At 42.9% G+C, this 26,297-nt stretch overlaps 1 protein-coding gene across 1 annotated transcript in view; it reads left to right on the forward strand.

Moving 5' to 3' along the window:
• Positions 1-26,297, forward strand: part of LOC132819989 (sodium- and chloride-dependent neutral and basic amino acid transporter B(0+)-like) — a 196,615-nt gene that overhangs the window by 114,715 nt on the left and 55,603 nt on the right. The window contains exons 14-16 of the mRNA XM_060831923.1: positions 7,206-7,325; positions 18,560-18,607; positions 23,203-23,302. Coding sequence (XP_060687906.1) covers positions 7,206-7,325; positions 18,560-18,607; positions 23,203-23,302 — 268 coding nt within the window. The remainder of the gene's footprint in view (positions 1-7,205; positions 7,326-18,559; positions 18,608-23,202; positions 23,303-26,297) is intronic.

A 26,297-nucleotide genomic window follows, 5' to 3' on the forward strand; every position in this document is an offset into this window, starting at 1 on the left:
TTAATTGTATATAAAAATTATATGGGCCCAGATTTTTGAAATCAGCAATGATGCTGAATATGTTTTATCCATAAAGATTTTTGTAACCAAATCTTTTATGATTTTTCAACCAGAAATTCTAAGTTTGACTGAAGAATCCAAAAATGAGTGCTGACATCAGCAAGCAAATCATCAGATACTGCCTTATAGAGGTTTACAAAATTATGAGAGACATGGATGGGGTAAATAGGCAAAGTCTTTTCCCTGGGGTTGGGGAGTCCAGAACTAGAGGGCATAGGTTTAGGGTGAGAGGGGAAGATGTAAAAGAGACCTACGGGCCAACCTTTTCACACAGAGGGTGGTGTGTGAGCTGATAGAAGAAGTGGTGGAGGCTGGTATAAATACAACATTTAAGAAGCATTTGGATGGGTATATGAATAGGAAGGGTTTGGAGGGATATGGGCCAGGTGCTGGCAGGTGGGACTAGATTGGGTTGGGATATCTGGTCTTCATGGATGGGTTGGACTGGAGGGTTTGTTTCCATGCTGTACATCTCTATGACTCTATGAGATACAAGCCATGATTGGAGGTGCCGGTGTTGGAATGTTAAAAAACACACAACACCAGGTTATAGTTTAACAGGTGTATTTGGAAACACTAGCTTTTGGAGCACCACTCCTTCATCAGGTGGTTGTGGAATTTAAGATCGTAGGACATAGAATTGATAGCAAATTTATAGTGATGTAACTGAAATTATATATTGAAAAAGACATGGATTGTTTGTTAAGTCTCTCATCTTTTAGAATGACCATGTTGGTTTCAGAACTTTGGAACAGCACTCCGAAAGCTAGTGTTTCCAAATAAATCTGTTGGACCATAACCTGGTGTTGTGTGATTTTTACCATCAGATACAAGAATTACATATGGACATATGAATGTACAAATTCACAGCAGGATTAGGCAGCTCAGCCCTCTGATTTTGTTGTGTTGTTCAATAGACCATGGCTGATTTGAATATGCCCCATTCTGCCTACAACTTACAATCTTCACCACCTTGCTTCTCGAGTATCTATTTACCCCCATCTTAAAGATATTCAAGGACTCAGCTTTCACCATCTTGTGAAGCTGCAAGTTCTAATGACTCACAAATCTCGAGAGAAAAAAAAGCTTATCTCTGTTTTAAATGGATGATCCCTTATTTGTAAATAGTGTCCCCAGTTTAGATTCTCCCACAAGCAGCAACATCCTTTGCGTACCCATCCTATTAAGACCCCTCAGGACTTTATGTTCCAATCAAGTTGGCAGGAGACTGAATGGTTAGCACTACTGCCTCACAGTGCCAGGGGTCTGGGTTTGATTCCAGTCTCAGGTGACTGTCTGTGTGGTGTTTGCACATTCTCCCTGTGTCTGTGTGTGCTTCCTCCCACAATCCAAAGATGTGTGAGTTAGGTGTATTGGCCATGCTAAAGTTGACTATGGATGTGTAGGTTAGGTGCATTAGTCAGGGATAAATGTAAAGTAATAGGGTAGGGGAATGGGTTTGGGTAGGATACTCTTCAGAGGGTCAGTATGGACTTGTTGGATCTCTTTCTTGTCTAAACTCCAGCTGATAGAAGCCTGAGCTATCCAATCTTTTCTCATACAAACTTGGGCATTCCAGCTATTGGTTCAGTTAGCCCTTTCTGACTGCTCCTTCGTTAAAAATAAGCAGATCAATCCAAAAGACAGTAATCCTGATGTGGCCTCACCAATGGCTCAGGATCATTGAAGCATAATCATCCTACTTTTGTATTCATTTTCCCTTGCAATAGATTTCCTAATTAGTTGCTGCACCTGCATTATAAAGTTATGTGATTCATGCAATGTACATACTGAAATCCCTTTGTATCTCAGATGTATCTGCAGTATCTTACCATTCAGATAATATGCTTCTTTTCCATTCCTCATGCCAAAATGGACAATTTCATCTTTTCTAGCAATATGCTTCATTTCCCAGATCTTTGCCTACACAATTAATCTATTTGTATCTCTTCATAGCCTCCTTATTACCTCTTCACAACTTATTTTTGAATCATAAAATCCCTACAGCACAAAAAGAGGTCATTTGGCTCATCAAGTCCACACTGATCCTTCATAGAGCACCCCACCCATTGCTGTAACCCCACATGAAGTTTTTACCATGGCTAACCCCGTATCCTGCACATACCTAGACACTAAAAGGCAATTTTTAGCATGGAAAATCCATCTAACCTGCACATCTTTGGACTATGGGAGGAAATGTGAGTACTTGGAGGAAACCCATGCAGGCATGGGACAACATGCAAATTCCACACAGATAGGCACCCAAGGCTGAAAATGAGTCTCTGGTGCTGTGAGGCAGCAGTGCTAACCACTGTGCCACTCTTTCCCTACCTACCTTTGTGTCATCAGCAAATTTAGCAACCATGCTTACAGTTCCTTTATCATTTATATAAACTGTAAAATACTGAGGCTTCAGCTCTGATCCATATTGCATATCACTCATTACATCTTACTAATCAGATAATGATCCATTTATGTCTTTTTTTTGTTTTCTGTTAGTCAATCTTCTATCCATGCTGATATGTTACCAACGATACCATGAGCCTTTATTTTTGTGAATAACCTTTGATATGAACTCTTATCAAATGTCTCTACGTTTAGTATGTCTACTGGTTCTTCCATATTTACAACACAATCTCCTTATCAATTGTTTAAACATGACTTCCCTTTTATAAATCCATGTTCACTCTGTCTGTTTAGCATAACTTTCTAAGTGCCAAACTATAAAACCTTTAATAATAGCTTCTAACACCTTCCCAATGACAGATGATAAGCTAAGTAGTGTATAACTTAATAGCATCCTCTCTTTGTACCCTTCCCTGTTTGAATAAAGAAGTTCCATTCAGAACATTCCAACCTGTTGGAATCTTTACCAAATCTAGGGATCATGCAATATTTAAATCTGATGCATCAACTATCTCACTAGCCATTTCTTTTAAGACTCAGGATAAAGTCTGTTAGTACTCGTGGATTGTCAACCCATAGCTCTAACGACTTATTCAGTACCACCTTCCTGGTCATTTTTTAAAAAAATGTCCCCCACTCTGGGGTGTTACTTTGATTTCATAAAATGCCTGATCAAATCATTTGTCAACTCCTTATTTTGCATTATTAACTTACTAGGCTTACCTTATATATTACCTGTGCTCACATCATAAATACTTTTCCTTTTTAAAGTGTCCGTAGAAACTCATCCTATTTTCTGTAATATTTCTAGCTAACTTTGAATGGTTAGCTTGGATGATTGTTTTACAATACACAATGATGTCACCAGCATGAGTTCAATTCCTGAACAAGCTGAAGTTAACAAGACGGACTCTCCTACTAAACCTCTCCCTTCACCTGAGGCATAATAACGCTTAGGCTAAACCACTATAATTCGTATCTCTCTTTCTCTCTCTCTCTCATGAGAGAGCAGCCTTATGGTCTGATAAGAATATGGTAATTTTTAGCTCATTGTAAATTTTCCCTCTTTAAACTAATTTTTAAAAATACTCTGCCCAATCTTTTGTCCTGTCACTCATCTCTGATTATTTTATGATTGCTTGATGCTAATAGAGGCTTCTAACACAGAAGGAGACTATGTGTCCTCACCAAGAAAGTCAGAAATTACCGGAAAAGCAAGACCATGTGATCTCACCTGTGGCAAGAGAATATTTGACAATTATTGCCTGGGTCCTTGATACTTGCTCCTTTGCCACGCTCAACAGCTGGAATAGATTTCATTTGGGCTTGCAAACTTATCCACTTTTCAAGTTGCTAACTCTGCTATTACTTGATGTGGAGGTGCCAGTGTTGGACTGGGGTGGACAAAGTCAAATGACACCATGTTATAGTTCAACAGGTTTATTTGAAATCATAGAAGTTTCATTAACACAGCTCCTTTGTCAGGTGCTAGTACCTGTTCCCTCACTCTCTATGTTAATTTCTTCTAATATTTCACTGTCCTCCACCCTAGTGTGTATTTGTGTCATTCTTTCCATCAGAAAGACTGATGTAAAGTATTTGTTGAGAACATTAGCCATGACTTCCAGATTATCTGTATGATCCCTAAAGCATCCTTTTCTTTTCCTAGCTATTCTCTTGTTTTTAATACAGTTAAGAAAACATTTGAGTTTTCCTCCATTCTACTTGCCAATGCTTCCTCATGCACTCTATTTGCATTCCTAATTTATTTTCTAAAAGCCTCTCTGTGCCTTTTATATTCCTTTAGGGAGCTCTTGCTGTCTGCTATAAGCGTCTCTTTTTTAAAAAAAATCCTAACATTTATGTCCCATGATATACTGGGTTCTCCAGTCTTGGGACCATGCTTTGTCTTTATGGGAACATACTTGGCCTGAACTCTCTCACTATTTTTTGCTTGACTGCTTCTCACATAGTTTTGTCTGCAAGTAACTGCTCCAAGTTCACTTTGGTCAAATTTTATCATAGCTTAGTAAAGTTATCTGTGCAGTTTAGAACTTTTATACTCAGCCCATTCTTATCTTTTTCCATAACCAGCCTACATATAACTGAGTTGTGGTCACTATCTCAAAAATGCTCTCCTATTTATATGCCTTCTGCCTGCCTGGCCTCGTATACAAATATTAGGCTCAGAACTGTTCTCTCTTCTGTTGGTCTGTCGAGGTACCTTTGGAGGTAATTTGGGAATATTTCTCCCTCCCTGCCACTCACGTTAAAACAATCCTCTTTAATATTTGCATAGTTGAATTCCTCTAACATTGCTGCATATTTTTCTTACACTTCTCTGAAATTCAATTATACATCTGATCCTCTCTCCACACCTGACTGATTGGTAACCCATATCTGAACAATCTGTTTGCTCCACCCTTCTTTCTGATTGTAATATATCTGTTATGTATATTGTTTAAATATCCTTTAGATGGAATGCCACTGCACCTCCATTAACCTATGCATCAGCCTTATTTGCCAGTTCACTTCAGTTAGCTTTATGTTCATGTCCTCATAATTGCAACTATTTGAATTTAAGATACTCATCTTGAACCCAGCCATATTTTCCTCAAACTGAGTGTAAAATTCAATCATATTATGGTCAATGCCACCTCGGGCTGCCTTCAATATGAAGTCATTAATTAATCCTATCTCATTGCACAATATCAGATAAATGTTGCATGGTCTCCAGATGGATCTAGAAAGTCCTGTTCCAAGTAACTACTATGAAAATATTTGGACAAATCTTCATCTAGGAACTTTGTCCATTTCAACCATTTTGGTTGACATGTAGATTAAAAGTCCCCATGATTATCATCTCACTTTTTTGATAAGCTCACTATATATTTCTTCATACTCCATTCAGCCATGTAGTTACTGATAGTGCAAACCATTCCCACAAGTAACTTCATGCATTGATCCTTTCAGCTGTCTACTCAAACTGCTTCTCGAAGGTTGGAGGATGGACGAAGGTTGCACACTCCCCAAAAGTGGGAATTAAACAAGTTTTTATAAAAAGAGGTTACAACAAGAGTAAGGTTAACACCTTACAAGCTGGTACTGCAAAACACATTGCGGCAGACATGAATCTAGAATGCCCTCCATGTCCATGTCAGCAGAAATGAATGGAGAGAACTTTGAACATCCTAAGGCCTGTATCAACTCTTGAGAGCCAACTAGAGTATAAATAGAACTTGTTGGGAAAACAGGTCTTGCAGCACGTGTGGAGAGAAAACAAAGTTAATGTTTTAGAACTGGTTACCCTTCTTTAGAACCCTTCTGTTCTGAAGAAGGGTCACTGGAGACAAAACATTAACTTTGCTTTCTCTCCACATATGCTGCCAGACCTGCTGAGTTTTCCCCGCAATTTGTTTTTGTTTCTGATTTCCAGCATTGCAATTTTTTGGTTTATTTTTGTAGAGTATAAATAGGTTCTTGTGAAAGGATAACAGAAATACCTAAAATGGAAGATTTCTGTTTATTATTGAAGAATGAAATGAAAACAAGAACATGTAGAAAGTTAGATGATTTTCTTTACAAATTGGACAGAAGTAGGATACAGACGTTGGACTGAGATCTGCCAGATGTAGGAGACAGACATGGGATACAGATGTGGATCAAAATCAGAGAGACATCAGACCAAAATTAGACGGACATGGAACAAAGCCGGGCAAAAATGGGACAGAATGTTAGACAGAATTCTATTCAGCCAGTCTAATACTGAGATTATTTGAATAAATGTGAAGTTAACTTGCATACTTGAGTCCTCTTGTGGTTTGTCGGAGGAGAATAACTACAACACCCCAGTTTCACAAAGGTAACTGTGTAGTCAGGCCAATTTTAATGATTCAAGTCTCTGGAATGTATTCCCCTTTATTTCCTTACAAATATGGTGCACCAAAAGACCAAATTATTCCATAAAATATGGCAGTCCTTCTTGAATTATATAAATACATATATTTCGGCTGTCCTAACAAGGGCTTTTATTTAATTGAAATGGCGAACCTGGCTGGTCCGTGGCCCCTTGGGAGAGGAATCCCGCACGAATACGGGTTTTGTTACATATGATGTTAATATATTCCCAGCATGTATCTCACTACCCAATTTCTGTGTTATCCGTTGGGTTTTTGTTTCTCTTAATTTAATAATGTAAGAGACTTAATTCTGCACTCTGGTTCGTTGTAGGTTAGATTAGTAGTTAGTTGAGTTTTTCTTGTCGTTTTTTTTGTTAAATTTTGGTTATTATTTATTTAAGATTTAATTGTATATCAATGTTTATGCTTGGGTTTTTTTTATCTTGTAAACTTGTAAAAATGTTAAATTTTCAATAAAAATACCTATAAAAAAACAAGTTTCTTTAAAATTATTGATTCCCATTGAAAGTAGGCACTATTCAACAAATGTACAGAGCTGATTTAACATAGTTTGAGATAGGAAATTACTGACCTTCGACATATCCAGTTCACAATTAAGATGTCACAATCTCACCATTCTGAATTACTGAACTCATGCCCATACATTCATCCTTATATTCAGGGTGTGCCACATGGTATGTTCCAGAAGTAATTGGAATGTCTCAGCTGAGACTTTTTGAATTTGCCTCAACATCAGTGACTATACGGAATTAAATGTAGCAGTGTGTGTTGATTGTACGCAGGACTAATATTATCATTTGTTTTGTATCCATTGTTCAGGGTTTGATTTGGCCTTTATTGCCTACCCAGAGGCCCTTGCACAGTTGCCATGGGCAACTTTATGGTCCATTTTATTTTTCTTCATGCTGATCACTTTGGGACTTGACACACTGTTTGCAAGTTTTGGTAAGAATGACATCTTTTAAGTTCAACAATAATGTTACTTAATTTAACCAATCTCTTTCTACTTCTATAAAAGGAACTTATCTAAGCTATTATGTTTGGAACTACTTCTGATGATTGTAATGCATGAGAAAACAATGTTACTCTATAGTCAAATTTTCCACAATGTCTTAATGAAACCTCAGCTTGGTTGAATGAAGTGTGTTCCAAGTTGTAGGAAAGAAATATTCAGGTCATTGTTACCTAACATCTGGAAGATTTACAGTGGAATTCATGTTTTTTAAAAATCTGCATTCATGTTCAGTCGCTGTTCACAATTTTGTTTTTCTTCATTCATTCATGGGATGAGATCATTGCTGGCTAGGCAGCATTTATTGCCCATCTCTAATTGCCCAGATGGCAGTTAAGAGTCAACCACATTGCAACGGGTCTGGAGCCACATCTAGGCCAGACCAAGTAAGGATGGCAGCTTCCTTCTCTAAAAGATATTAGGAAATCAGGTCAGCTTTTCCAACAATCAATTCATGGTCATCATTAAATTCTTAATTCCACCAACTGCCGTGGCAGGATTTAAGCTTGGGTCCCTTGGATATAATCTCTGGATTAACAGTCCAACGGTAATACCATTAGGCCATTGCTTCCCCTTTCCTTGTTCTTTCTGTTGTATCATACAACTCCTATTTCTGTTGTGGTTCTGCTCGCCGAGCTGGAAGTTTTTGCTGCAAACGTTTCGTTCCCTGGCTAGGGAACATCATCAGTGCTGTTGGCGCCTCGTGTGAAGCGCTGCTTTGATGTTTCTTCCGGTATTTATATTGGTTTGTTCTTGCCGCTTCCGGGTGTCAGTTTCAGCTGTAGTGGTTTGTATATGGTGTCCAGGTCAATGTGTCTGTTGATGGAGTTTGGGGATGAATGCCATGCTTCTAGGAATTCTCTGGCTGTTCTCTGTCTGGCTTGTCCTATGATAGTGGTGTCTTCCCAGTCAAATTCATGTTGCTGGTTGTCTGAGTGTATGGCTACTAGAGATAGCTGGTCGTGTCCTTTAGTGGCTAGCTGATGTTCATGGATGCGGATTGTTAGCTGTCTTCCTGTTTGTCCTATATAGTGTTTTGTGCAGTCCTTGCATGGTATTTTGTAAACTACGTTAGTTTGGCTCATGCTGGGTATTGGGTCCTTTGTTCTAGTGAGTTGTTGTCTGAGCGTGGATGTTGGCTTGTGTGCTGTTATGAGTCCTAAGGGTCGCAGTAGTCTGGCTGTCAGTTCTGAGACGCTCCTGATGTATGGTAGAGTGGCTAGTCCTTTTGGTTGTGGCATGTCCTCGTTCCTCGGTCTATCTCTTAGGCATCTGGTGATAAAGTTGCGTATCATTCGACGTGACGGCACTGTTCACTTCAATTGACAAAACCCTAGCCAGAGAAACAATAGCCAACCTACTGGACATACATAACAGAACACAGGAGGCCGAACCTATCAACAAGGACGGCATACTTAAACTACTGGACCTGTGCCTCACCACACACTTTACATTCAACAATCAGATATACGAACAAATCAACGGAACACCCATGGGATCACCAATCTCGGGACTCATAGCAGAGGCAGTTATGCAAAGGTTAGAACATACAGCCATACCACAAATCCAACCCAAACTCTGGATCAGATATGTTGATGACACCTTTGTAATCATCAAAAACACAGATATAGAAAAAACACACTGAATCATCAACGCCACACTCACAGGAATCCGATTCACACGAGAAGAGGAAAAGGATAGCCAACTCCCATTCCTAGACGTGTTAGTAGAGAGAACACCCAACAGAGAATTCACCACAAGGGTACACAGGAAACCAACACACACAGACCAAGTCTTAAACTATGAAAGTAACCACCCCAACACACACAAACGAAGCTGCATCAGGACATTATTCAAAAGGGCCACAACACACTGCAGTACACCAGAACTGCGAAAAGAGGAAGAGGAACATCTATACAAGGTATTCGCCAAAAACGGATACCCACAAGACTGACCCCTAGAATTGGGGTTTTGAGTTATGAGGAAAGATTCAAGAAATTGTACTTTTCAGGCTGTAGACCAGTTCATTTTGAGAGGTGATCTTATGCGGTTATAGAATGTGATTTTACTCAGAATATTAAATTTATGAGATTAGAGAGCTTGGTTTAAAATGAGGAAAAGCAATTTGTTGGGATCCATTGTTAAGGTTATGTAGTGTAAGAAACTTTATTGTTAGGTAGTGCTCACGTAAGGTAGTATTAGCAAGTCTGGAACTTGTTAGCTTCACTAGACAACAGTAAGCCGTTATGTTACACTAAGAACAGACTGAAAAGCTGATGGCATAGCCTGAAGAGGCCCCAGGGAGGGTGAGAGATAACAGGACATTGGAGCCGTGTCAAAATGCAAGTAGCTCAAACTGAGGTAATAGAATGTTATCAGGTGAGAACCAATGACATACCAAAATTCTGCATTTTACCAAATAAGGATGTAACTCTGGAATGTGAGAGAACAAAAGGATAGACAAATTAAAATATAGGCAGAATGCGCCTTCTCCAGTGAGCTAGACACCTCACTGTACTGTGTACGATTCTCTCTCATTAAACCTGTTTATACTTTTAATCAGACCCGGTGTCTCTCTCCTCCAAACGAACACGGGGACAGAAGATCTGTCCCAACAGAGATGGTGACCCCGCCGCGGGGAGGGAGTAGAGACACGCCTGTTGGCAGGGATTGAGAGCTCGCCGGACGGCCGGCCACTCCTAATCGGGCTCGGAGACGCCCTTTATACAAAAGATCTCCAGTAGGGGTTTGAATACACTAAATTCTTATTTTGTTTGGCGTCTCACAACTCTTTGCCAACCGAAATTCTGGGCTTGTCAGCCCGAGAGAGAATCAAACCGTTTTGTTTCACTGTTAACGAAAGTCTCTGGGTGAAGGATCGAAAGTCCTAGAGATGAGTAAGTAGAGTAAACCGGTGATCAAGAATGGTGAGTCATTTTTGGATGCAGCGCTGCGAAGTTTTGGTGAAGAGATAGTTTTGGGGTAAAGCGAATACTTCCCCTGTGCTTTGGACTGGTTTGGGGTAAAGCGGATACTTCCCCTGTGCTGACGAGTTTGGGTAAAGCGTATGCTTCCCCTTGCGCTGACGAATTTGGGTAAAGCGTATGCTTCCCCCCACGCTGACGAATTTGGGTAAAGCGTATGCTTCCCCCCACGCTGACGAATTTGGGTAAAGCGTATGCTTCCCCCTGCGCTGACGAATTTGGGGTAAAGTGTATACTTCCCCTGACCAGAGGACAGTGTTGACTGGAACAGGCTTTGTCAGGAGTCGAATTACAAGGATTTGAGAACCCGATTTCTGGACCGTATTTCAGTAGCCGGCCCGTCCTGCAATATAATGGAAGTATTTAATAGGGGCTCACGAACCCTGACGCACATACGTTGAATTCCTAGAGTAGGGGGGCATTGGGCAAGGAGAGAGAGACAAAGACAGAGGACAGGGGACAGAGACAGACACAGAGTTACGGACAGAGCGACTGTGTGTGTGTGAGAGGGAGTCTGTTTATGAGAAAGATAGAGTCTCTGGGTGTGTAAAAATCTGTGTGTGTATAAGTATTTCTATGTTTGTAAAAGTCTGTGTGAGAAAAAGAGTTTCTATGTGTGGAAGTCTGTGAAAAAGTCTGTATTGTTGCCCAGAGAGAGAGAGAGAGAGAGACTTGCAAAAGGCTGCTCAACTAACAGGCAGTTTAACACTTTGTGCTCTGGCTTGAATTCATCTGTTTGATAGTGATCGAATGTTTAAGTCTTGTCACCTAGGGCGTAAGTCCCGGGACTGTTTTGGATGTGATTGTTATGGTTGTTTAACATGATTTAAATGCATCTGTTTGGTAATTGAATTCTTGTTTTTGTTTCTAGAGCTTGAGTTCCGGGACTGCTGTTTAAAGTGATTTCTTTTTATGTGAACTTAACATGATTTTTTAAGGCTAATAACTTCTGTTCTTTTATGAGTCATGACTCCCTAACTACTTTTCTTACTAACCTCTTTTATTTTTACATAAAAGCAATATATGAAGGACAGTCGAAGTTTCGTTCGACAGTGGGTAGTTGTAAAAACGAAAACTTCCATGGTTATTATCTGTGACCTTGGATTCGACCATTGTGCATGCGTTAGAAGTTTTTAACTTGAATTGACGAATTGTTGTAAGACAGCTCTGATTATTTTTACGACCTAAAGTATTGTAATTGAGAAATGATTGGTCAGGAGTACATAAGAAAACTAATTTTGGATCTAAATTAGGGTACTAAATCTGGACGATTACAGTGGATTTCAAAATTGGGAACTGTATGCATTTTACATTTTAAATATTAAACACTGAATAAATGGACGTAAATATCTAAATATGTTTACAAGTTAGGAACAGGCCTTAAAGTTAGTCAAGCATGAATTGATAATTTGGTGTTTGAGCATACGAGAAGATAGGAACATTGGAAAATTTCTTAAAAGAAAGAAACAGGGAAGAACATAACGACTTGTCCCCTTCGGGAAGTGTTGATAGGGGACAAGGAGATTGGGTTTGTGTGTGACCCCCTCACCAGTGGGGAGGTCGGAACATTTAAAAGGAAATGACGGCCCTGGTTGAGAATCCGATAGGATTGTCAGAACAAGTTAATTTATTTTTGAGGCCCAGTCTGTATTTGTGGGCTGAGTTAATGTCTATTTTGAATATACTATTTACTGCGGGAGAAAGGAGACTTATATGGGGATGCTGGATAGGGAAAGATACGGAAGATAGAAGGGTGAAGTGGGATAAAATCATTAAATGAATTGTTAGGAAGGGCACAGAAAGTGTTTGTAAAGAGAGAAAGGACGAGTGACAGGAACAGTACGCGTAAATGATGGTAGCTGCGGTTGATGAGGTAATTAGGAGAAGAATGCAACCAAAAGTGAGCAACCGGAGCAGCGAGTGATAGCATGTAGGGCAGAGAAGAAAGGGGATAGGGAGAGACAAGGAGGAGCATTTGATAGAGAGTTTGAGCGACAGGGGCAGAGACGAAGGTCTCCGCAGGCAGGATGCCATTATTGTGGAAAGACATTTGATACGGAAACAAGATTGGTGGCTCAAGATTTTGAAGGGAAGCCCACACAGGGAGACAGTGTTAGAGGGGCCACGGAAGAAGGGATGACGGATGGACAGGGGACACCACATGGGAATGAACGCGATGTGGGCAGCCCGGTCAGCCGGGAGGATGCCATTATGCATCTCATTGAGTTACAGGACCGCGCAAGTGCGGCCGAGAAAGGTGAGTGGGAGAGCAAGGGGGCGGTGGCCCAGACGATTTGTGTGGGGACTTCGCAGCATCGACTTTGGAGATCTGCAGGCGGAGAGGTAGTGGCGCCCCGGTCCCTGTTCCCTACACTATTTGCTGAACTCCATGGGCCGACGCATGTGGCACTGTCTAAGGTCCTCCTGGCAGTGCGGGCTCATTGGTGGGCTCCCAAGCTACGGGAACAATTGGAAAATCTGAGAGCAAAGTGTAAGATTTGCAATGAGCATAACGCTCGCAGAGCTCTCCCTCAACTACTACTTACTTTCCCAACGCCCCTCGGCCCGTGGCGGGAAATTTGCATGGACTTCATTGACATGGGGGCTAAGTGGCGCACGCCAGACCACTACAGGTTCCTCCTGGTGATTGTGGACCGTTTTTCCCGGTGGGTGGAGGCGACGCCAACAAAGAAGGAGGATGGGGAGGTAGTGGCCAACTGGCTGCGAAATGAGTTGATCCCCAGACATGGGGTGCCCAGACCCGTTTGTACCGATAATGGCACCCACTTTAAGAACGAACACCTAGCCCGTGTGGAGGCGGCGCTGGGAATAAGCCATAGGTTTGGCAGTGTATACCATCCAGAAAGCCAGGGCTTAGTTGAGCGGGCGAATAGGACCCTGAAGGACAAGATAGCGAAGGTCCTGGCGGGGACCTCCATGACTTGGGTACAAGCACTGCCCCTGGCTCTTATGTCCATGCGCCAGGAGAAGTGCGGAGACACCTTCCTTTCCCCTCATGAGATTCTGACCGGTAGACCCATGCCCGGACCTTGCTTGTCACCCCGGTGGGAGGACACCTGGGACTTCATGAACCAGGGCATGACCCAGTACATGCAGGTCTTACACGAGATGGTTAAGCTAGTCAGGCAACAGGTGATCGATGCTCAGGAAAAGGAGGCTGGTTCAACGGCACCGCTCTCGGTGGGGGAGGAAGTTTACCTCCGGCACACAGGCAGGACATCCTGGAGTGAGCAGAGGTGGCAAAGGCCATTCCGAGTCACCGAAGTGGCTAACAACACCCTGAGGGTGGACAGGGAGGGGGACAATAACTGGCACCACTTTTCACACTGTTCCAGATCTCCAAAAGGACAATCACTGGCGGAGGGCGCTCCCGGAGATGAGATGGAGAGTGGTGGTGATGATGTCTGAACCAAGGCAGACTGGTCATCTTCTCATAGGGCTGGGTCTGTGCTTTGCGGTACGACTCTCCGTGCAGGTAACAAAGGATCCATGTGAGGCAAAGATAATATTGGAAGTTGACCCCGGAATAAAGCAGACCTTTCAGTTCGACCTCTGTGATGTGATAGACTGTGGTGTGGGGGTGCTGAAGGGGCATGGAACGGTTATGATGTGTACATGTGCCACCCTCACCTCTCCGATGCATGTGCTGGTTATCCACAAGCCTGGGTTAATGTTGGGCCATGCCGTGCTTGAGGTGACGTGTGGTGGGGACAAACATATACCAGCACCCCAAAGCGAACAGAGTATCGGGATTTGCAACGGAAGATCTCATTGGGGAGGGGACAGATCGCGATAGCACAAAGGAGGAAGAACCCCTTGGTCCTCAGGACCGAGCCCGGACTCTCTAATCCCCTATATATGGCCGGGTGGTCCAGCAAAACCTGCAGGTATGGAGATGGTCGGAGCCGGTATGGTAGCCCGTACTATGACTCAGAAAGGGCCCAATTACTGTATCTGGCTGTAGGGGTTGCCATCACCGGGAAGGACCCAGTGGGGTATATTAGGATCAACCTAGGGAACACCAATGCGGCCTGCCCACAAGCCAAACCCGATGTTGTCCAAACTTTTGAAACAGATAAGTTGGCCGGCCCCAGGAGCCGGCTTGCGCTAGCCACAGGGTACACGGAGGCGAACGCCTGGATTGACTGGATCATCCAGTTTTCGCAGCAGGCAGACGAGGACAACTGTTGGGTCTGTGCAAAAGGGAGGCCGGGACTGATTATGAGTAGGACCCCGTTCGAGGAAGGGCACATGGATTGTGCTGTTGAGTTAATGTCCAAGACCAACCCCACAGTAAAATGCAGATCCTGGGAACAGTATTTTCCAATGGCCCCGCCAACCGTTACCCCACCCGACTTTGTTATCCTCCCATTGGTAAATTTCACCTGCTTCACCAACCCCCGGTCACTTGCCCGGGGATACAGGGTCGGTTCGGTGGATGTATCTAGCTGTAACAGGAGCTGGGAGCTCACCAAAGATGGGGCCGCCAAGTTGACCGTGAGTCGAGCGGACCTGTGGTGGTATTGTGGGGGTAAGACCCTGTACAATTGGCTTCCTCTGAATTGGGAAGAGAGTTGTGTCCTCGTAACCCTGAATGCTCCGCTTTTCTTGTCACCAAGAGCACCCGGGGATTACACCCTCCGGCAACCGCCCCGGGGACTTGATGCCTACGTTCGATAGAGACGAGCTGTCAGTGGTCCCAGTACCTGGATTAATCTGGCTACAGGTATAGTGGATTTTAAAAATCCGCATGGGGTCTGCATCGACGCCATTGGACAGGCTAGGAATATTCCCGATGAATATAAACTGGCCGATGAGATAGTCTCCGGTTTTGAGAGCTTCCCCCTTTTCGCAGCTATCTTCCCCGTCACTACAAATAAAAATGTGAACAGAATCAATCTCATCCACTACAATGTCCAGAGGCTGGCCAACTTAACCGGGGATGTGGTAGACGCGATCCACGAACAGCTCACTCAGACCTCGCTAAAGGCCCTACAGAACAGGCAGGCCTTGGATATGCTCTTAGCAGAGAAAGGAGGGGTCTGTGCGATGTTTGGCGCAATGTGTTGTACTTCAATAGCAAACAATACAGGCCCAGATGGGAAACTCACTAGAACTTTAAGGAAACTGCGTGCTCTGGCCACTGAACTGAAGCTGCAGTCTGGGGTCAGTAATCCTGTTATAGATTGGTTGAGTAAAACATTCGGGAAGTGGGGAAATATGTTGGGGCAGTTGGCCCTGGGCCTGAGCATTTCTGTTGCTATTTTTATTATTTGTGGCTGTTGTTGTATCCCTTGTCTCAGGACCCTTGTAACTCGAACTATCGACCGAGCCCTTACAGGCAAGGATGACCACCTTTCTTCGCCCCCACCTTATCAAGCTGTACAGCAGGAATGCGCAGGCGCTCCCTGTGAGACAGTTGGCATGGCCGAATTTGAGATGGAGGGGGACCTCCCACCCCCATGTTACGACTTTTGAGTGCTTATGTCTGTTATGTATTATTTCACTGCTCTCGTGCCTTAACGATTGTATGCGAACTGGAGAGGCGCATAGAGTAGGGATTTTTTGCGACGCGGATTGCTTTGTGAAGTTGTATGCTGCTAAGGGACTCCTATCCCCTATAACTATGTCTCCCTAGAGTCAGACAAGCCAGGTTAAGCTAATTGGTCGGTCTTGCAGAGGAGCGACGGGGGGGCGCTCACCGACCATCCGGGACCTGACTGCTGCGCGCGAACTGCTGTATTTTGTGTGGCCTCATTTGTGGCCAAGGGAGGGAATGTTGGGATCCATTATTAAGGTTAGGTAGTGTAAGAAACTTTATTGTTAGGTAGTGCTCACGTAAGGTAGTATTAGCAAGTCTGGAACTTGTTAGCTTCACTAGACAGCAGTATGCCATTATGTTTTACTAAGAGCAGACTGAAAAGGTGATGGCATAGCCTGAAGAGGCCCAGGGAGGGTGAGAGATAACAGGACATTGGAGCCATGTCAAAATGCACGTAGCTCAAACTGAGGTAATAGAATGTTATCAGGTAAGAACCAATGACATACTAGCATACTGCACATTACCAAATAAGGATGTAGCACTGAGGTGCGAGGGGGCTAAGAAGTTAGGCAGAACAGAACAATAGAATCAGAACGCGCCTTCTCCAGTGAGCTAGACACCTCACTGTACTGTGTATGATTCTCTCTCATTAAAACTGCTTATACTTTTAATCAGACCTGGTGTCTCTCTCCTCCAAACGAACACGGAGACAGAAGTCCTGTCCCAACACGGCACATCTGGATAGTAGTAACAGGATAGGACATAGTCAGCATGGATTTATGAAGGGGAAATCGTGCTTGGCTAATCTTCTGGAGTTTTTTGAGGATGTAACTCTGAAGATGGATAAGGGAGATCCAGTAGATGTAATGTACCTGGACTTTCAGAAAGCTTTTGATAAAGTTCCACATAGGAGGTTAGTGAGTAAACTTAGGGCGCATGGTATTGGGGGCAAAGTACTAGATTGGATTGAAAATTGGTTGGCTGATAGGAAACAAAGGGTAGTGATAAATGGCTCCATTTCGGAATGGCAGGCAGTGACCAGTGGGGTACCGTAAGGATCCGTGTGGGACCGCAGCTTTTTACAATATATGTTAATGATATAGAAGATGGCATCAGCGATAACATTAGCAAATTTGCTGATGATACAAAGCTGGGTGGCAGGGTGAAATGTGATGAGGATGTTAGGAGATTACAGGGTGACCTGGACAAGTTAGGTGAGTGGGCAGATGCATGGCATATGCAGTTTAATGTGGATAAATGTATGGTTATCCACTTTGGTGGCAAGAACAGGAAGGCAGATTACTACCTCAATGGAATTAATTTAGGTAAAGGGGCAATACAGAGAGATCTGGGTGTTCTTGTACACCAGTCAATGAAGGCAAGCATGCAGGTACAGCAGGTAGTGAAGAAAGCTAATAGCATGTTGGCCTTCATAATAAGAGGGATTGAGTACAGAAGCTAAGAGGTGCTTCTGCAGCTGTACAGGGCCTTGGTGAGACCACACCTGGAGTACTGTGTGCAGTTCTGGTCGCCAAATTTGAGGAAAGACATTCTGGCTATTGAGGGAGTGCAGCGTAGGTTCACAAGGTCAATTCCTGGAATGGAGGGATTACCTTACACTGAAAGACTGAAGTGACTGGGCTTGTATACCCTTGAGTTTAGAAGACTGAGAGGGGATATGATTGAGACGTATAAGATTATGAAAGGATTGGACACTCTGGCAGCAGGAAACATGTTTCCGCTGATGGGTGAGTGCTGAACCAGAGGACACAGCTTAAAAATACGGGATAGACCATTTAGAACAGAGATGAGGAGAAACTTCTTCACCCAGAGAGTGGTGGCTGTGTGGAATGCTCTACCCAAGAGGGCAGTGGAGGCCCAGTCTCTGGATTCATTTAAGAAAGAGTTGGATAGAGCTCTCAAAGATAGTGGAATCAAGGGTTATGGAGATAAGGGAGGAAGCGGATACTGATTAGGAATGATCAGCCATGATCATATTGAATGGCGGTGCAGGCTTGAAGGGCTGAATGGCCTACTCCTGCACCTATTGTCTATTGTCTCCTGCTCCTTGGATGCTGCCTGACCAGCTGTGCTTTTCCAGCACCACACCTTTTGACTCTATGACTGGGTTAGAAAATATAAATCTTTTATTCAAAAAGAAAGAAATACAGAGCAGTTAATTTACTATCTATCATAAGTAAAATGTTAGCAATTATTATTAAGTAATTTGTGGCATGACAATGTAGGTTTTGAAGTAGTCAAATAGAGCCAGTACGGTCTTGTGAAGGGAGAGAACATATTTCACCAATTTGTTAGAATTATTTCAGAAATAATATGAGTGTTTGGATAATGGGGAAATGGTGGATGTACTTTTTCTTATATTTCCAGAGGCATTTGATAAAGTGTCACATTAATATTTATTGTAGAACATAGGAGCTCATGGTACAGGGGTTAGCATATTGACATGGACAGAAAATTAGCTGGCTAATAGTAAACAGAGAGTCAGCACAAATGTGTTTTTTTTTCAGGTTCTCATGATGTAACAAGTGGTGTGCCTCAGGGTAAATTCTGGCATTTGAATGATTTACAATTTACATCAATGACATAGATGAAGCAGTAGAAGACACAGTTACCAAAGTTGCTGATGACATAAAATTGGAAAGTAATTTTCAAGGAAGACATAAGAGGGCTATAAAAAGAGAAAGATGGTTTAAGTCGGTGGGCAAAGATGTAGCAAATGGAGTATAATGTAGGAAAACATGAAGTGTTTCCCTTTTAGCAGGAAGAATAAAAAATAAAACACCATATCAAAATGATTAGAGATTGCAGAACTCTGAGAGACAGAAGGATGCGTGACAATCAAAAGTTACTGTGCAGGTGCAGCATCTAGAGTCATAGAGATGTATAGCATGGAAACAGACCCTTTAGTCCAATCTGTCCATGCTGACCAGGTATCCCAACCCAATCTAGTCCAGCCTGCCAGCACCCAGCCCATATCCCTCCAAACCCTTCCTTTCATATACCCATCCAATTGCCTTCTGAATGTTGCAATTGTACCAGCCTCCACCACTTCCTCTGGTAGCTCATTCCATACACGTACTACCCTCTGTGTGGAAAAAAGTTGCCCCTTAGGTCTCTATTATATCTTTCCCCTCTCACTCTAAACCTAGGCCCTCCAGTTCTGGACTCCCTGACCCCAGGGAACTTTGTCTATTTATCCTATCTATGCCCCTCATAATTTTGTACACCTCTATAAGATCACCCCTCAGCCTCCGACGTGCCAAGGAAAACAGCCCCAGCCTGTTCAACCTCTCCCTATAGCTCAAATCCTCCAACCCTGGCAACATCCTTGTAAATCTTTTCTGAACCCTTTCATATTTCACAACGATGGCACAGTGGTTAGCACTGCTGCCTCACAGCGCCAGAGACGCCGGGTTCAATTCCCGCCTCAGGTGACTCTCTGTGTGGAGTTTGCACATTCTCCCCGTGTCTGTGCGGGTTTCCTCCGGGTGCGCCGGTTTCCTCCCACAATCCAAAAATGTGCAAGTTAGGTGAATTGGCCAAGTTAAATTGCCCATAGTGTTAGATGAAGGGGTAAATGTAGGGGAATGGGTCTGAGTAGGTTGCGCTTCGGCGGATCGGTGTGAACTTGTTGGGCCGAAGGGCTTGTTTCCAAACTGTAAATAATCTAATCTAATCTTTCCAATAGGAAGGAGACTAGAATTGCACACAATATTTCAACAGTGGTCTAACCAATGTCCTGTACAGCTGCATCATGACCTTCTAACTCCTGTACTCAATACTCTAACCAATAAAGGAAAGCATACCAAATGCCTTCTTCACGATCCTATCTACCAGCGATTCCACTCCAAGGTCTCTTTGTTCAGTAACACTCCCTCCGCCCTTACCATTAAGCATATAAGTCCTAAGATTTGCTTTCCCAAAATGCAGCACCTCGCATTTATCTGAATTAAACTCCATCTGTCACTTCTCAGCCCATTGGCCCATCTGATCAAGATCCTGTTGTAATCTGAGGTAACCTTCTTCGCTGTCCACTACACCTCCAATTTTGGTGTCATCTGCAAATTTACTAACTGTACCTCTTATGCTCACATTCAAATCATTTATATAAATGACAAAAAGTAGAGGACCCAGCAGGAATCCTTGTGGCACTCCACTGGTCACAGGTTTCCAGTCTGAAAAACAACCCTCCAATATATTTAGGAAAAACGAAGAGTGTGCTGCTGGAAAAGCACAGCAGATCAGGCAGAATCCAACGAGCAGGAAAATCAATGTTTTGGGTATGAGACCTTCATCAGGAGTGAGGCTGGTGGCCCAAGAGGGCTGACAGATAAATGAGAGAAGGAGTGGGCTAGGGGTAAGGTAGCTGAGAATGCGATAGGTAGATGAAGTTGGGGGTGAAGGCGATAGGTCAGAGAGGAGGATGGAGTAGATAGGTGGGAAGGAAGATGGACAGGTAGGACAGGTCAAGAGGGTGGTGTCCAGTTGGAAAGTTGCATCTGGGAGAAGGTGGGGGGAGGGAAAATGAGGAAACTGGTGAAATCCATATTGATCCTATGTGGTTGGAGGGTCCCAATGTGGAATATGAGGCATTCTTCCTCCAGGCATCGGGTGGTTAGGGTTTGGCGGTGGAGGAGGCCCAGGCCTTGCATGTCCTGAGTGAATGGGGAGTTAAAGTGTTCGGCAATGGGGCAATGGGATTGTTTGAGCGTGTGTCCTGGAGATGCCCTCTGAAACGTTCTGCAAACTGGAGTTCTGTCTCCCCGATGTAGAGGAGACCACATTGGGAGCAACAGACATAGTAGATGATGTGTGTGGAAGTGCAGATAAATCTCTGACAGATGTGGAAGGCTCCTTTGGGGCCTTGGACGGAGGTAAGTGGGGAGGCGTGGGTGGAGTTTTGCAATTCTTTTGGTGGCAGGGGAAGGTGCCAGGATAGGAGGGTGGGTTGGTGGGGGCATGGACTGAACAAGGGAGTTGCAGAAGGAATGGTCTTTATGGACCATGGATAGGGGTGGGGAGGGAGATATATTACCTAGTGCATTCTCAACTATCCTCCCCACCAGCCTCATCCCTCTCCCATTTATCTCTCAGCCCCCTTGGCCCACAAGCCTCATTCCTGATGAAGGGCTTATGCCCAAAACATCAACTCTCCTGCTCCTCAGATGCTGCCTGACTGGCTGTGTTTTTCCAGCACCGCACTCTTCAACTTTGATCTCCAGCATTTGCAGTCCTCACCTATATATTTGGGAAAGCTAATATAACTTTATCATTTGCTGCAAGGCTGAGTGGATACAAAAGTAGAGATGTTAAGCTTCAGTTATACAGTGCACTGATGGTTCCATAATGTGAGAGTCTGTATACAGTATTGCTTGTATTATGGAAAGAAGGACACAAATATATTCAAAGCAATTCATAACAGCGGTAACCTTATTAAATTATGTGGAGGTGCCAGTGTTGGACTAGGATGTACAAAGTTGAAAATCACATATCACCAGGTTATAGTCCAACAGGTTCTTTTGGAAGCACTAGCTTTCAAAAGTTTGCTTTGAATTCTATGTCATACGATCTTATACTCCATAACCACCTGATGAGGGAGCGGCGGTCAGAAAGTTAGTGCTTCCAAATAAACCCGTTGGATCATAACCTGGTGTGTGATTTTAACCTTATTAAATGGTGGAGTAAGCCCCAGGGACAGGATGGCCTACTCCTGAGCCATGTTCCCTTATTCAGATATTTGTGTTGAATGGGAATGTAGTTCAGATACTGAGTGGGGAGAGTTGGTAATTTTACAAATCCCATTAATGCAATGTTCCCAGGCAGTTAAAACTGGAGGCAAAGAGTTAAGATGTACATGAGGGGTCATGATGTCTAAATCTAGGATGTATTTAGATTAGATTAGATTACTTACAATGTGGAAACAGGCCCTTCGGCCCAACAAGTCCACACCAACCCTCCGAAGAGCAACCCACCCAGACCCATTCCCCTACACCTAACACTACAGACAATTTAGCATGGCCAACTCACCTAACCTGCACATTTTTGGAGTGTGGGAGGAAACCAGAACACCCGGAGAGTGCTCACACAGACACAGGGAGAATATGCAAACTCCACACAGACAGTTGCCTGAGGCGGGAATTGAACCTGGGTCTCTGGTTCTGTGAGGCAGTAGTGCTAACTACTGAGCCACCATGCCACCCATAGGGTCATAAAGTCAGAGATGTACAGCACAGAAACAGATCCTTCATCCATGGTATCAGATATCCTAAATTAATGTAGTCTTATTTGCCAGCATTGGGCCCATATCACTCTAGACTATTCCTATTTATATATCCATCCAAAAGCCTTTTAAATGTTGTAATTATACCAGCCTCCAAAACTTCCATACACACACCACCTTCTGCATGAAACTGCGCCCCAAGGTCTCTTTGTTCAACAACGCTCCCCAGGACCTTAACATTAAGTGTATAAATTCTGCCCTAACTTACTTTTCGAAAATGCAGCACCTCACATTTATCTAAATTAAACCCCATCTGTCACTCCTCAGCCCATTGGCCCAGCTGATCAAGGTCCAATTGGACTCTGAGGTAACCTCTTCACTTATTTGATCACGTGAGATCACATTTGGAACACTGCAGGTAAATTCTGATCTCCCCATTTCAAAAATGACTTTCAGGTGAGAATGGAGAAGAGGGAACAGCAACATAATTGAATCCCACCCACAAATGAATGAGGGAATATTGAGCATCGAGTTAGAATTGTGTTGGAACAGTTCTGAAGATGAGTTGTACCAGACTGGAATCAATATGTTAGTTTCTTTCTCCACAGATACTGCCAGACCTGCTGATTTTTTCCAGGAATTTCTGTGTTTGTTTCAGATTTCCAGCATCTGTAGTATTTTGCTTTAGTTATGATGTGGAAGTGACAATGTTGGACTGGAGTGGACAATTTCAGAAGTCATACGATGTCAGGCTATAATCCAACAGGTTTATTTGAAATCAGAAGCTTTCAGAGCACTGCTCCTTCATCATCTGATGAAGAAGCTTGTGATTTCAAATAAATCTGTTGGAATATAACCTGACATTGTGACTTCTGAATTTGCTTTAGTTAGAATTGTGCTTTTATTATAAGCACTTACATGTATACATTTTTCAAATCTCATCAAAGTCTGAATTTGAAAGTAAGAGTACGATCATTTTCCTGTGTAACATTTTTGAATTTTCCATTTAATTTTAGGCTGGGATTTACTGGCTAAATTTAATGGATCATTACGTTACGGACTGGATTCTCGTTATAACAGCTCTCCTGCAACTCATTGGTCTCAGCTGGATCTATGGTCAGTCAATCATAAAAGAGACCAAAACAAATAAACATATTAAATTTAAAGTACTTTGTGAAAATTAAGGCTTCTTTAATAAAATCAGACCAAATGAATCAGATGCTGGCAGACGTGTATCAGAATTCACTTGCTCTTCCTGACAATGAAACCTAATTGGTTCCAGAAACCAGCATGAAACACACAGCATCATTTTTTGCATCCTTCACTCAGGATGCACTTGTTTTTGCAGGATTTCAGCCAATTTTACTACAGTCATTGTCTTGTTAATTGCTGATACTTGTATTATTGCACAAATCCAAGATCACATAGGGAGTTTATCTTTCTGTTGTTAGGTTGCTTCACAAATATGTGATGTACAAAGGTTCCTGACTGACCTTCAGTAGCAGTGATAATATTAGCAGCCAGCTTGCAGTTACTGTGTGTTTGTTGTATGTAGTGAGGCAGCACAGAGCCCAGACTATGTAAGTATGAGTTTTATAGCAATATAAGTACTTAAGACAATGAGACCATAAGACAGAGGAGTTGAAGTAGGCCATTCACCCCACTGATTTTGCGCCACCATTCAATGAGGTCATGGCTGATTTGACTATCCTTCACTCCACTTTCCTACCATTTCCCCACAATGTTTGATTCCTTTACTGATTTACAATCTATCTTACATGAATAGACTTATATACCCAGCCTCAACAGCACTCTGTGGTAAAAAGAATACCACTACACTCTAAGAGCAAAAAGTCCTCCTCATCGCTGTCTTAAATATGTAACCTCTTGGTTCTCAGGAGATGCCTTCTGGTCCCAGACTCTAGCATAAGTGAAAACAGCCTGTATTCCTATATCTGATCAAGCACAATCGTTAACAATCATATACTTATCAAAATAGATCGCCTCTTATTCCACAAAATTCAAAAGAGCTCAAGCCCAAACTACTTGAACAATCCTGAAAACAAAATCTCTCCATATCCGAAATTAATCTCATGAACCTTCTTTGGACTGCCTCCAAAGCCAATATATTTTTTTTGAGGGGGAGATGATGACCTGATGAAATAATCGCTGGATTGTTAACCCAGGTACTGCCTTAGGGATCCAGGCTCGAATCCCATCATGGCAAATGGTGCAATTTGAATCAAAAAATCTCTGCAATGTGGAAGCGGGCCATTTGGCCCAACGAGTGCACACCAACTCTTTGATGAGCATCCTACCCAGACCCAGACCCCTACCCTATCCCCATAATCATGCATTTCCCATGCCTAACCAGCCTAGCCTGCACATCCGTGGACATTATAGAGGAAATTAGCACGGCCAGTCCAACCAAGCTGCATAACTTTGGACTGTGGGAGGAAACTGGAGCACCTGGAGGAAACCCATACAGACATGGGGAGAATGTGCAAAATCCACACAGACAGCCACCTGAGGCTGGATTTGAACCCAGGTCCGTGGTGCTGTGAGGCAACATTGCTCACCACTGAATCACTGTGCTGCCCCGTTTTATTGAATTCAATAAAAATCTAGAATTAAGAGTCCAATTATGACCTTGAATCAATGTCAATGATTGAAAAAACCCCTCTGGTTTGCTAATGTCCTTCAGGGAAAGAAACTGCTATCCTTACCTGGTCTGGACAACATGTGACTCTGGACACATAGCAGTATGGTTGACTCTTAACTGCTCTCTGGGATGGACGATAAATTCTATTGAGCCAGTGGCATCCTCATCCCATGGAGGAATAGAAACTGTTCCGAATATTCCAGCCATGGTCTCACTAGTGCCTTGAACATTTATAACAAATCTTACCTATGTTTGTATTCTGTTTGCTTTGAGAAAAAGGCCAACTATCCATTTTCCTTCCCTCATACCCATAAAATTTAAAGGCCAGGCTTTTCAGATTTATGCACAAGGAACCCCAAATCCTTCTATGCTGCAGCTTTCTGCAGTCTTTTCAGTCAAATAATATTCAACTCCTCTATTCCTCCTGCCAAAGTGTATTACTCACATTTTTCCACTTTATATTCTACCTGGCTAGTTTTTGTTCTTTCACATAACCTGTTGTATCGCGCAATAGAATCTTTGTGTCATCATCCTCACCAAATGCCCTCTCACCTATTTTTGTGATCTGGAAACTTGGTGATTGTATATTTACTTTCTTCATTCCAGTCATAATCGAGGCCCTAGCTCTAATCTCTGTGATACAGTTACAGGTTGCCATCCTGAAAATGTCCCCACTTTGGGTGGCACAGTGGCCCAGTGGTTAGCACTGCTACCTCACAATAATTCTGTGTTGTTTTGTATCTTGAGGACCACAGTAGCACAGAATTGCTGAGCTGAAACCAATAGCTGAGTTCTGTAGCCATGAAGATGGCCTCAACCACGATCTTGGTTACAAGTCGTACTACATGTGACCCCATTACACTGTTCTGTACCTGTAAGATCTTCCTTACTGTCCAGTTTTGACACCATTACCTTGATAATTTATTATGATCTCTCTACCTTATTTAATGTGTACAGTTTTGGATTAGTACTTGTTACTTTGGTTAGACCCTCGGCGTGTGACTCTTATACCTACCATGTTATTCCAGTCATTTGGTTTGTCTCCAGAACTACCTTATTTTTAATATTTTGTAATTATCTCTCTTCCTTAATGAATCAGATTATAGATCATCCCTTCACCTGCTATTCAGCTGTTGACACTTTATTCACACCATCTGACACTCTTGATCACCTGCAGAGACATATTATTCAGTCTGTCAACACTCCACTCACACGACTTGTATGATATTTTGATCTCTCTGATTATAAACTCTGCGTCTGTGTGCTTCTCTTTACTTCACCTGACGAAGGGGCAGTGCTCCGAAAGCATTTGATTTCAAATAAATCTTTTGGACTATAATGTGGTGCCATGTGACTTCTGACCTTGTCCACCCAGGCCAACACTGGCAGCTCCATGTGGTTACAACTTCATTAAAAGCCCGTTAAGTATCCATACAAACACTGACAGTC

The sequence above is a fragment of the Hemiscyllium ocellatum genome, chromosome 11, assembly GCF_020745735.1.
Source record: "Hemiscyllium ocellatum isolate sHemOce1 chromosome 11, sHemOce1.pat.X.cur, whole genome shotgun sequence".
Classification (NCBI taxonomy): Eukaryota; Metazoa; Chordata; class Chondrichthyes; order Orectolobiformes; family Hemiscylliidae; genus Hemiscyllium; species Hemiscyllium ocellatum.